The sequence below is a fragment of the Dermacentor silvarum genome, chromosome 4, assembly GCF_013339745.2.
Source record: "Dermacentor silvarum isolate Dsil-2018 chromosome 4, BIME_Dsil_1.4, whole genome shotgun sequence".
Classification (NCBI taxonomy): Eukaryota; Metazoa; Arthropoda; class Arachnida; order Ixodida; family Ixodidae; genus Dermacentor; species Dermacentor silvarum.
The window spans coordinates 140,674,518-140,687,213 of record NC_051157.2 but is presented as its reverse complement, the minus strand read 5'-3'; the positions used below and the strand labels follow the sequence as shown (position 1 = coordinate 140,687,213).

Below are 12,696 nucleotides of genomic sequence, written 5' to 3'. Positions count from 1 at the left end.
GTCTCAGTCGTCTCGGCGGTAGTTTTGGCGCCGTAATTGGCGGCGCCCTGGTGAGCCGCTGGAACCTGGACTACGCGGGTATCATGCGTCTCTGCCTGTACAATTCGTGCATCTCCTGGGTAGGTGTCTTCGCGTTCCTGTTCAGCTGCCCGCAGAGCACCTTCGCTACGCCGGACGGATACGTCGGCGCACCGTGAGTACACAGGCTCACACGCCCAGCGATCGCCAGAACGCGCACAGCGTTGCCGCAGTGTGTTACGTGGCAGCAGTTAGGTTCAGCGCATATACGAACTGTAGTCGGGCACAACTTAAGAAGGCAGGAGAGGCCCCGCCCAGATGAGCAAAGCGCGCCAGTCGATTGCCTCCGCGACTAAAGAAATAGTCCTTATGACGCGACTCGGCCCATTTCGAAGCGCGGGCTGCCGTGTTTTCCGTCGGTGATGTCAACGGCTGTCCGGCTCATGACGTCAGTCTAGAGTGCTCGCCTATTGGTGGAGACTGGTATAGATCCGCCTTTGAGGAGCAAATGCCGCTGCATTCTCAAGATGTACCCGACTATAGAGCAGCTGCATGGTGTGGCATTGGCACTGTGTCGCACGCTACGCTCGGTGTCCCATCGCGTTTGCCGACTCTTAATTCCGGGCTGGCGGTGACAGTCGTGGTTTGGCCTCCTCTTGTAATGGCAGTATTAGTGATCGCTCTATGCCACCGGGTTCACCTCTGCGACGCACATGTCTCGCAGGAATGCTGTCGGAGATAGCGTATTGCGTTACCGTACGACACCATCTTTTCATGCTCGCACTTTTGACATACGATTAAATTATAACTGTCTCCGTGTAGCGTTCTCAAGATTACCTGGTCCCTCTCATCATATCAGTGCGCATTGCGCATCGTAAATATTAGCACCTGCGGCGACGGGAAACACAAGCTGCAATGGAATGATAATCACCTTATTATGAACACTGAAAATAGGATGTTCAATTGTCGGATTTACTTCCATGCGAGCAGCTTCTGTACAGGTTCACCTGTATCAGTGCCCATCATAAAAACGGCGTCATAGCTAAAGGAGAAGTGGGCTTCACAGCATGACAAGAAAACTCCTGAAATTCCCTTAAGGGTAATTATCTTGGTGCGAAGCTCCTTATTAGCGCGTTTTCCTGCTAAACGTTTTGTTTCTCTTCTTCCGTTAGATTACGGTAGCATTGTCTATCCCTAGCTTTTCTGGCGCATGACATAGAAGCAACGCTCACCTTCTTTGATCGAGGCATGTTTGCAGTCCGACAGCAAGAGCAGCTGAGAATAGGGAGCCTACATGCAAGCGCTGCCGGGGATAGTGGCGAGCGGCGCTCGGTGTCTAATCATTCTACCAATGGGCGCGCGTCTCAGCGCCAGGCGGCCAGGGCCCTAATTCACAAACCCTTCTTACGCTGAAATTGTTCGTAAGATAAATTTTCAGCCAATCCTGATGCTGGACATATTACTAGCGAAGGTGGTTGGCCAGTAGCAGAGAGTTTTTAAGGAAGAAAAACTGTGAATTCGGTCCCATTTTCGCGGTATACATGTGCTTGTAGCACATGAAGGGGGCGGAGCTTCTGATTTGCGGGTGATGTGGCCTTCGTGCCCAGAGGAGCCAAGTACACCCAAATTATCTTATGGTCACGTGCCTCACCTTCGGTGAACCCTTGCTGCATAGATAATACCGACTTGCTATTTTAAACCTTCTAAGCAACCGTATAACTTCACACTCCTCACAAAACCAAGAATTTGGGTTTTATTTTAAGATTGACTAACTATGCATATACCATCACAATTTTTGGATTTTGTATACATTGCTAGGTCTAGCTTAAGATTGTAGCATTATTTTTCTGGATTTGTAGTCGGAAAATATATTTTTGTGACGAACAGAAAAATTGAAAAAGATCTTGCGTGACCTTACTGAGAGCATCCTATATAATCATTCGCATAAAAAAAAAACAGAACCACAAGTTAAATGTGCGGATGCTTCCCAGATATGCCGAAAGGCTCGTAATCGGTGGATTGTGTCTATATTTGCGCATGCCGATCAGGCGCGGATCCAGGGGGGATGTCCGGATGTCCTGACCCCCCCTCAGATTTCTGCATCGCCCCCTCGCTGACAGGGGGATGGCCCTGTCGCAAAAAAAAAAAATATGGCCACCAGCATTCTTAGTATTTTTCGCGAGTACCAGTGTTATCAGCCATGTAGAAGTAAAGCTAGCTCGCTCACAAGCTTAGTTGTATTCCGTAGGATTGTGGTGTCGCGAAGTTGCCGTAGTTATTTTTTCTCCTGAACACCTTGGACCTCCTGGCGCCTGCCATGACTTACTCGTCCCGTCGGTGGCGACGAATGAACAAGGGGACGTCCCTTTTGCCAAGCACGCCGAGGTCCGCTCGAGCGCCTTCGCGCCTGATTAACTTAGTTTCCCCTTGGGGTGTCAACGGTTGCCTCATTGGCTGTCATCGGTTCCGCGACCAGCCCGCTTAATGAAAGAGATCTCTCGCTGAAGTGTTCATATATAAATAATAACAACTAACAGCTAAACTAAGAACTACGCATAGGCAACTTTAACTGTAGCACTCATTGTGATCACAGTTACACGTTGACAATATCCAGAACGAGCACAGTGCCGTTCGTACGCTACAAGTTTTTCATTGTAACTTCGCAATTTTATTGTCGTACATTAAGCATAGGAGGCTCAAGCCCGCCGGATCCGTTTATCTGAGTGGGTGTTCTCGCGGAGCGGGGCGAAGCCACGAGCCGCGGCTGCGAAGTGGGGGAGCGGGACGTCAGCGGCCAACGCCAGTGCGCGGGCCTAGGATGGCGTCGCTTGGTTAGAGAAACGGTAGCAGATGCGCGCCTTGTGTAAAAGGATGACGTCGCGTGGGAAACAAAACATGAAGACGCTGGCTCGCGCTCTCGGCTACTACGCCACATCGTTATTCTTGCAGGTGGCGTCGTGAGTCTTCATACGCGGTGATTCGCATACCATAAACAACCAGCGTAGTAGTTGCTGCGTTGGAGCGGAGCGTTACGCCCGTATTCAACAACGTTCCTCTAGTCAACACACCACCTCGACTCAAGAGACAAGATGGCACCGCCATCCCTCCAGAGAAGTGGTCACTGAGCTTCATGATCATTCACGGGAATTCTTGAGAATTGTCGCGTCTTTATCAGTCGAGAAGCGGCGCTGTGCTCAACAAGGTAGAGTGGAGTAAGAGCTTCTAGTCGAGGGCTGTTTGAGAATACGGGAGTTAGTCCTCCAAAGCAAACGAAGGTGTCTCAGCCGAACACAAAGAATCTCCTAAGGAAATCAAGGTGTCCCAACAGAACTCCAAAGACGGACCCGTGCTTACGCATTTATAACGAACCTGCAAAAGATCATTCCAAATTTTATTTTAAGAAACAATACAGGATACTGGGTGTTCAAAATTAAGCTTTATGGCTTTCTTAAAATTATGCACTGGGAGGCACATGCAAACCACCTGCGCAAATCAGTTATGTGGCCAGGCGGACACAAAGTGAGATGATAATTATCGCTGTCAGCAGCCCAATTAACCAAAATTGAATAATTAACTTTTTATTGACTGCAGTAAGTGTGTATGTTTTTATTCAAAAGTTAGAGGCAGTCGTGTTTCTACACAGCTTCACTTGGAAGAATTCTTCTAGCGTGTCTGTGCTCCGAGATATCCAACTCCAAATTTTAATTGTCGTTCGCATGATTACGCATGCAAGAGAGTTAGGATCGGCGCAAAGCTCCTCCCTGATGTGACGCGGCTGTTGCGTGCGGCGTTTAGTCTGACAACTGCGCGGAGGGATTGGCAAAGATAATAACTGCCCCCCTTCCCCTCACGGCTGGTGAAATAAAAAAAAAATCGAAGAGCCCGTAAGCGCTGTCGTAACACGCAACCGCGCAGCCTGTACAGATGGCGGCAGCTGCCATGCCGAGATAATGGTGCGAGCGGAGAAGCCGGAGGGCAGTGCGCGTGCGTAATGGTGACTAGACGACCGGGCATGGTCCTTGTCTGGGCTACGCAAATAAAGTGACTGCTGATTTCCAAGTATTGTAAGTTTTATTGAAATCAAGAGCAACAACTGCACCATCAACAGCAGAAACCTTTTTAGCTATGCTAACGAATATTTCATACTGCCGCTTTAAGTTTGGTGTTGTCATGCACAAATCTCATGACAGCATTTCACCCATCAAGATGTCAATGCCCTAAAAATGTCCAAAATGCCTCCCTTTCACAGCAACGCAAAGCATAAACCGCTCTCGCGTCGACTCTATTATTCTGCGCAGTACGACAATTGAAATTTGGAGTCGGATATCTCGGAGCACGGACACGCTAGAATAATTCTTCCGACTGATACTGTGTAGAAACTCGACTGTCTCTAAGTTTTCAATACAAACATACCCACTTACTGCAGTCAACAAAAAATAATTGTTCAATTTTAGTTAATTGGGCTGCTCACAGCGATAATTATCATCTCACTTTGTGCCCCCTTAGCCACATAACTTATTTGCACAGGTGGTCTTGGCGTGCCTCCCAGTGCCTAATTTTAAGAAAACCATAAAGCTTAGTTTTGAACACCTTGTATTATAAGGCGCAGCCGCCAAGCACATGGTTGTATTGGGTAACGTCCTTTTCCTATAAGCTCGGAGAAACCTATACCTGGCTTCGCTACAGGTCTTCTTCCTCTTTCTGCGGTTTTACGTGTCAAAAACCAATTCTGATTATGAGGCACGCCGTAATGGAAGGCTCCGGATTAATTTGGACCACCTGGGGTTCTTTAACCTGCACTACAACGCAAGCACACGGGCGTTTTTGCATTTCGCCTCCATCGAAATGCGGCCGCCGCGGCCGGGATTTGATCCCGCGATCGCGTGCTCAACGCCTGAGCTGACTGAGCCACCACGGAGGGGTAAATAAGAAAGGCTACTATCATCATCATCATCATCATCATCATCATCATCATCATCATCATCATCATCATCATTGACAGAAGCTGACCTCCCCCCCCCCCCCTCAGAAAAAACCTGTATCCGCCCCTGATGCCGATATCACATGGTTGTCTAGATTTTTTGCTAATGCATTGCTCACTAATCTCACTGTCTTAACCCAACTTCTACTGTTACAAAGAATAGTACGCCTCCTCTGCATGCATGGACGTGCAAGGCAATACCGGCTGCTTTGGCGTGCCTTTTCACAGCGTCACCCGTTTGAGCTCACCGGCAATTCGCCGCGTCAGTGCTACGTTCGATATTTTTTCTGCGTAGGACGACTGGAATAGATACAGTACGCTGAAGCATTGCATCTATATATATAGAATATTACATGTCCAGACATTGATGACTAAAATTCCTCCTCCTTAGCCTCTCAATATAGCAAATCAGTTCTGCAAAATCATGCAGAACTCATGAATATCTGAAGCGCGCAATTATTGCAAGAACTGCGGGCGCATTGAGAACGCGGGGGCATGTGCTCCGATGACGTCACACGCCGATCTTCGCCAGAGTTTGTCTTTATGAATGTGTTTAAAAAGAATCATCACATACATGAGAGTTGAAATATGATATGGTGACGTACCAAACACCAGAGTTACTTTGAAAAGTCACAATGAAAGCTACAGCAGATGCGCGCTGCGGAAGTTGGCAAACAGCCCCATTTCTCCGTGTTATTGCAATCTTCAGGACAGGTTTGGCACGTTAAAGTTATCCCTTTCAAGGCACCATTATGACCTCCAGATTACATTCGAAGTGCTTGCAGGCATTTTGGGTGTTCCCGCTATGCTGGTGCTGTTTTCGGTTGTATACGCGTACTAAGAATTTGCACGCTAAGAAAAGCTCTTTGCCATTTATTGAACGCACTTCATACTATCTTGGTGCCACCCATAACCTCCCACAACGACGTTTAGTCTCCTTCACCATTGGTATGTTGCAGGAGTTCTACGGATTTCAGCTTGATCTGCAGCAGCAACTGCAATTGCACGAGGGGCGTCGTGAACCCAATTTGTGGCGCCGATGGTGTGGTCTACCTGTCGCCTTGCGTGGCGGGCTGTCATAAGGAGATCCACATAAATAATCTGAAGGTTTGTAAACGCAAACGTGAACCATCGGGCTGGCTGCGAGTGCAGTTGCAGGACATGTCAATCAAAATACCACAGCGGGAGGCTGATGCTTTAAAATCACCAACTCCTTGCATCTCGGCGCCGGTTCGATCCGTTATCTATCTTTGCCGAAACCAATCGCGAACCGCCGCGTTTTTACTGTTCCAAGCACCTTGCGGCACCATTGGTTCACGGTTTCTGAGAGACTGTCAGTATGTAACTCTCGAATGTGTACACCTGCAATGTCGCTGATGTCACACATGACACCATAGGTCGGCAAACTCACTCATCAGTCCACTCAATCGGACCCGGTCAGAGTCAGACTGACTCCTGTCTGAGTCCGGGTGAGCCCGGCTGAATAGAAACTTGATAAGTCTGATGCCAAGTGAGCCTTAAGAAAAAAATTCATTTTACGAGTGAGTCAGAGCGAGTTATTTTGCTGACCTATGGTCAATTTCGAAAAATCCATCGCAACGGGGAAAGCTTATCTAAGCGTCGCGCACCATGTTTCAACCGACTTTATAAAGAAAAAAGAAAAAAAAAAGACACAACACGGAACCGCAGGTCGTCGCGTTATCGGCAGCACAACGCCCACATATGCGTTGCATCATCGTCACTACAACCTCACCCCCACCCCCCGAACAAATACCAGCTTCAAGTGCGCACTGCAGCGCCGGCAACGCAAGCAGGTGCCACTCAGACTAGACAAACGGCGCCATGCCGGGAAACGCTTCCTCCCCTCTTCCTGCTTCTCATTTTTCTTCTGAAACTGTGTCTACTCTTCGTGTTTTCATGGCACGATGGAGGTAGTTTGGAAAAGAATCGGAGGAAGCATTACAGCGGAGTGCGAAGCATCGGGAGCCATGCGTGCATGGCACCCGATGTGTGTGTGTGCGTGTGTGCGTGTGCGTGTGTGTGTGTGTAGTTACCACGTGCAATAAGAGCGCGTCTCCTCCTGTAGGCAATCTCCGGCTGAGGCAAAGACTGGCCGACATGAAATGGCTGGTGGCTGCATTCCGGCGGCAACCGGTGCCGCCGCCAGGCAATCGGCCACGTGACACTGCGTGCGAATCGGCATCCACTATTTGCATAAAAGGAGTGATGTGTGCGGAAGTCGACATGCTGGGTTTACTCGAGGAGTAAAGAAACGTCTGCTGGGACTACAGATATATTTTTATAACGGCATCTTATAATGGCCTTTATAGGGTCTGAGTCTCAACATATTCGTCGGGGAGTGTGTGTTCCCACAAGCTTGGTAAAATGCGGCAAGACGTAAGAGCGGCAGTTAGGCGCTGCTTGCGTTTCTGGTGCATGACGTATACTCGGGAATATATTATTTATTATTTATCTGATATTTATAGATTGTTTCCCGCATACCTTGGTCAGCACGGCTTTTCTAATCGGCGCAGGAATACCACGCCTGAGCGCTATATTTCGTTGTCTGTACACTTCCCTATTCGCAGATGTACAGCGATGCTCTTGCGTGAACAGCACGCTCACCGAATTTCCTGGAGTGAGTAGCGACGGCGAAACTACAAAATTATTTTAGCATCATTTTTTTGTTCTCCTGGGTTTGGAAATAAAACAGCTGGTAGCCGGAGTTTACTGAACTGGGGTGGTTGGTGCATGTTTAGAAGGGAATAGAACAGTGCAAGGTCGGGGCCTAGTTAAGGCGACAGACACGGCGCTGTGTCGGTTGCCTTCACTATGTTGCGTCTTTGGCGCTGTTTAATTCCTAGCTCGTACCAATTGCCAGCGTCAGTGCATTTACCACATCATCGTCATCTTTGTGTTCCCCTGTAGTTTTTAACAGTACTCCGTATCATCTCTCAGCGATAGTCGCTCCTTCTAGGCTAAAGAATTGGTCTCAAGAGCGCCTTTATGCGCCGCATGACGGTATATTAGAGCCCGCATACCTTGGTAAGCGCGGCTTTTCTTCGGCTCAGGAATACCAACGCAGCGCTATTTCGTTGTCTGTACCCTTCCCTATTCGCAGATGTACAGCGATTGCTCTTGCGTGAACAGCACGCTCACCGAATTTCCTGGAGTGAGTAGCGACGTCGTTCTCCTGGGTGGCGTACAGGCTACGCGGTCGCGTTGCCTCGTCGCCTGTGGCCTCCTCCTGCCGTACCTGATCGGCGTCCCTCTAGCGCTCAGCTCGGTATTCCTTAACCTAGCGCCAACCACGGCAGCGTCCATCAGGTGAGCACGCCTGTCCTCTTTGACTGCGACAGCGTCACGCGGGCCATCCAGAGCCGAAAACGTGCCCGCATGCCTGCCTGCCTGGAAAATGGCGTCTCTCCTCCTTTCATTCTGCCCTCGCTCATAGGGTGAGCGCGGACAGAAAAGGGGAGAGGTGTTGAGCAGCACTGTGGCGACGTACGCCGCCACTCCTTTTCTACCTGCCTTCTCTGCAGGGCTGGCCAATGGTACTTTGCAATTGTAACATGGTACGATGCAAGATACTCGGGCAGCAAGTGTTTGAGATACAGATACAAGAAACTACAGCAGTTATTATATCCGATACGATACTATCGGTTTGTATCTCAAGACACTTGGATACATTCGCAAATTTCTTATTATAGATCTATATATATAGTAGCAGCAAACGCGTATGCACAAAAATGTTTGCTCGGAAATTTCTTAACCCCGGCCAACCTTGTTTCATTTGAATGAAATGTCTTTTAGTATCTAAAAATTTTTGTCTTTCTTGCTGAAAGTGTAATATTTTCATTCCGAAAAAAATTATTGGGGTTCCTTTAGCTGCTTATCATGAAAGCTATTTATACGCTACGCTGTCAGCGGTTCTTTATTGTCCACTTTTGTAATAGACTTCTCCCTGTTTGCAAACAGCGTGACGTCACTGTGAGTGCCCCTCTTATCTGCCGCACCTTGGAATTGGGCGCTGGTTTGCAAAAAAAAAAAACGTTCATGCGATCTGTTCTCTCTGCATAAGAGCGCTGCTTTTATATCAACTGCCGCAATCGTAATTCCGGCATATTGCTATTTTTTGAAGTGACAGCATCTACGAACTGTGAAAGTAGAATCGTCCCCATTTTACCGGCACAACGTAGCGTTGTACGTTGGCGAGTGCGCGGCACTCTTAGGTCAGCTTGTAGTGATTTCGTAAAAGTGTGCCTCTTCCGTGGATCAAACAGCCACAAAAATGTATTACTCTTCGAAAGTGAACATTTTATCACTGCTGATGCACATTTTCACGGTGCCGAAATGATACTTCTCTTAAAAGACTGGTCTTGGGACAAACATTTGTATTGCATTGTCGTGAAGGTACTCATTTGCGCCCCATTTATACTCTAGCTTCAAACGATATACAAGATGAACTTCGTCTACAACTATCAGCCATATCCATCCCGGCGGCTCAGTTGTGGTCATACCAAGTGGCAGCGCCTAAATTCAGATGAGGGAAGCATGCAGAGACACTTGTTACCGTACTTTAGTAGCACCTTAAGAAACCGCAGGGGGTCAAAATTAATCCGGAGCCTTTCCCTACAGTGTCTCTCATAAGCCGCTGTTTTTTTTTTAGTTTAGGGATGTTGAACACCATAGCTTAATTTCATTATTAGTCAAGGTCATCTGCATTTTTCCGCGACGTTCGGAAATTGATATCTCAAAACTGGTGTCATCCTGAGAATTCGTTCCAAGTGGATCCACCTTGCGAACTCCTCGGCTAGAATTTGTAAATTGCAATATGGGCCATGAGGTAATTAGTTAAGACTTAATTAGTGAACTTTTTGTGATTAGTCGATTATGCATTTCAATTTTCTGTGCAAGTAATGTCCGCTTCTTCGAGTAGAACAGCTCATGAGTTGGAATTGTGCTATCTGCCACAGGCAACCTTTAAAACGTTTCGAAATTGTTCGCTGAAACACCCGGTATATGACGTGTACTCGATGCTGCCCAGCACCGGAGGAATCTTAAAGGATATTTTTAGCCAATGAAGAGCGATACATACCCATTGGAAAATGTCCAGTGACCCAAATTGGGTTCAAAGCAGTTCATTGAAATGCAACAGGTACCGAGTGTGACATGCGCAGTGACCCATGTTTGTCCGACCGTTGGTTTCGTAGCGGGTACACTCTGCACAGCAGCCAGGTGCTCTACCCATTATAGACTACCAGTGACCCAAGTTGCCGTGGAAAAGGTTAGCCTAGGACAAACCGACAGATAAACAGACATACATGCAGACAGACATACGTGCAGACATACGTGCAGACCGCAATCTGGGTGAACGGTTCTCAAAAAAAAAAAAAAATTGTCGCAGTTTCACCTGAAAGGCGAAGCATCAATTGCGATAGCAAATTTGTAGAGAGCTATACGGAGTAATGATAGTAGCTTTATCAGCTGTATAAATTTGGACATGCAGCAGCACCGGCAACACGCAGAACTGTTGTCGACGCCGTCGGCGTTTTGCCCGCGTTCGCACAAAATGCGTGCGGCGTTGGTGACTGTTGCCGGAGCCTCTGATATAAATAGGCACCTGGTGCCGCAGCTACACATCGCCTCCCTTCCCTCCCCCTCCCCCCTACGGCCTTTCGTGCGTCAGAAGAAGGCGCGTTTGCTCTACATATATGGTGATTGTAAAGGAGGAAAGAGACGCCTACTTCTGCAGCCCTTAAGGGAGCACGGCACAGAACGCGCGTTTGTTCTCCGCCGTTCGTTCACTCCCTGTGAAAGCGCGCGTCCCTCGTGCCTTTTCACTCGCACATACAGCGTTCGGCGGCGCGCGGCGACTATTTCATCTCCATTGACGTCATACGGAACCTCACGGCGACGGCGACGGCGACGGCGACGGCGACGGCGACAGCGACGGCGACGGCGACGGCGACGCCGACGGCAGAAATCTGCTTTGGAGTGTCCATATAATTGCTATCGCAATAAAATGCTAATCGCATTAAAATAAAACCATTCACAACTAATAGACGCGTTCGTCAAGGCACGCTGGCAAGAAGGAAGCAAGACTGCAAGAGCAAATTAGAATATATAACGTGTGGATTATTTATATTTCGAGAAAATGGTGCCTCCTAATAAACGGCACAACTCAGCAGCGTTGGTAACGGCTTCATTTATTTAATTTGGCAGTGACCTTCATCGTCTCCGTATTTAGTAGGGACCGTCATCTTCGTCCTGCAGTGGACATAAATATCGCCGCCGCCACTGCTGCTGCTGCTAAAGCGTTGGCGGTAGGATTAAATGTTTAGCACTTGGATTATTTCAGTTGGCCGGCGGCTGGTGCATACGGCGCGGCCGCGGTATTTCGAAAGCGATCTGCGACGTGGACAAAGTGCGCGCCCACGCGGACCTCATCTTCAAAGCGATTTGCGATGGGGACAAAGTACGTGTAGTGCCGGTAGCTTCGTATGCGCTGTGCTTTCACCGTTTAGTTCGCGTTGAAGCGATGGACAGCACGAAGGTGCATTCGCTCGCTGCTGCTGCCGCGCTTCCGCACTCCAGCGTTTTGACAGCGACTTTCCGCGGTCATCGAGCGAGATGTGTTTATGTTTACCTGTGCGCGCGTGAAACCGTGCTTGTTGATTTAGGTACTAAGCGAATGTTTGCAACTTTATACGGCCGAAAAAACTAATACCCTTACTTCGTATAGCTGTCTACTAATTTGCTGTCCCAATCGATCCTTCGCCTTTCGAGTGGAACTGCGACTTCTATTGCTTTGCTTTTTTATGCTAGTTTTTTCTTTCTATTCAAGAACATTTACCAACTCCCCAGCAACATGCTTTAATATTGCTACACGCGTGTGGTATTTGATTGTTTGACCGAGGCGCGCGGGCGCCATCACTCGAGAAAAGAAGAGGAAGAACGAGCTGGGCTCGCGCTGTAAACCTAACCGGTCCGCGCTGCAACCGCTGTTGTAAATACAACCTGTAAATAGTTGCCCGTCTTACTGACTCGTTCTTCGCGTAACATCGTGGTGGAGGTGGAACGTTCCCCGTCCTCGCCACGGAGCTCCGAAGCGGCCGCACCGTCGTCTTCTCAGCCATGGCTTCCGATGGAAACACCCCGTCGCCACCTACACCTGCGGCGCCTACCACAACGTACGTTACGGTTCCTAGTCTCCATGATCCTGGGACATTCTCCGCCCAAAATGGCGTTGACGTCGACGACTGGCTCAGCATGTATGAGCGTGTTAGCCGAAGCCACCACTGGGACCCTACCATCATGCTTGCCAATGTGCTCTTTTATCTGGATGGGACACCGCTTGTCTGGTTTCGCACCCATGAGGTTGAGATATCCAGCTGGGACACTTTCAAAGAGCAGCTTCGCGACCTATTTGGCAACCCGTCAGGTCGCCACCAGGCTGCGCGAAAGGAGCTTGCTACCCGTGTCCAGTCGTCGACAGAATCGTATGTCGCCTACATACAGGAAGTGCTCGCGCTTTGCCGGAAAGTCGACGAGCACATGACCGAGGTTGACAAGGTGGGCCATATCCTAAAAGGCAGCGCGGACGACGCCTTCAATTTGCTCGTCTATAACGACGTCTCTACTGTCGACGCCATCGTCAAAGAATGCCGCCGCTTCGAGGTAGCCAAAAGCCGCCG

At 48.8% G+C, this 12,696-nt stretch overlaps 1 protein-coding gene across 1 annotated transcript in view; it reads left to right on the top strand.

Moving 5' to 3' along the window:
* LOC125945025 (solute carrier organic anion transporter family member 4A1-like) overlaps positions 1-12,696 on the top strand; it is an 82,448-nt gene that overhangs the window by 46,299 nt on the left and 23,453 nt on the right. Inside the window, exons 7-9 of the mRNA XM_049666575.1 lie at positions 1-193; positions 5,959-6,106; positions 8,121-8,326. Coding sequence (XP_049522532.1) covers positions 1-193; positions 5,959-6,106; positions 8,121-8,326 — 547 coding nt within the window. The remainder of the gene's footprint in view (positions 194-5,958; positions 6,107-8,120; positions 8,327-12,696) is intronic.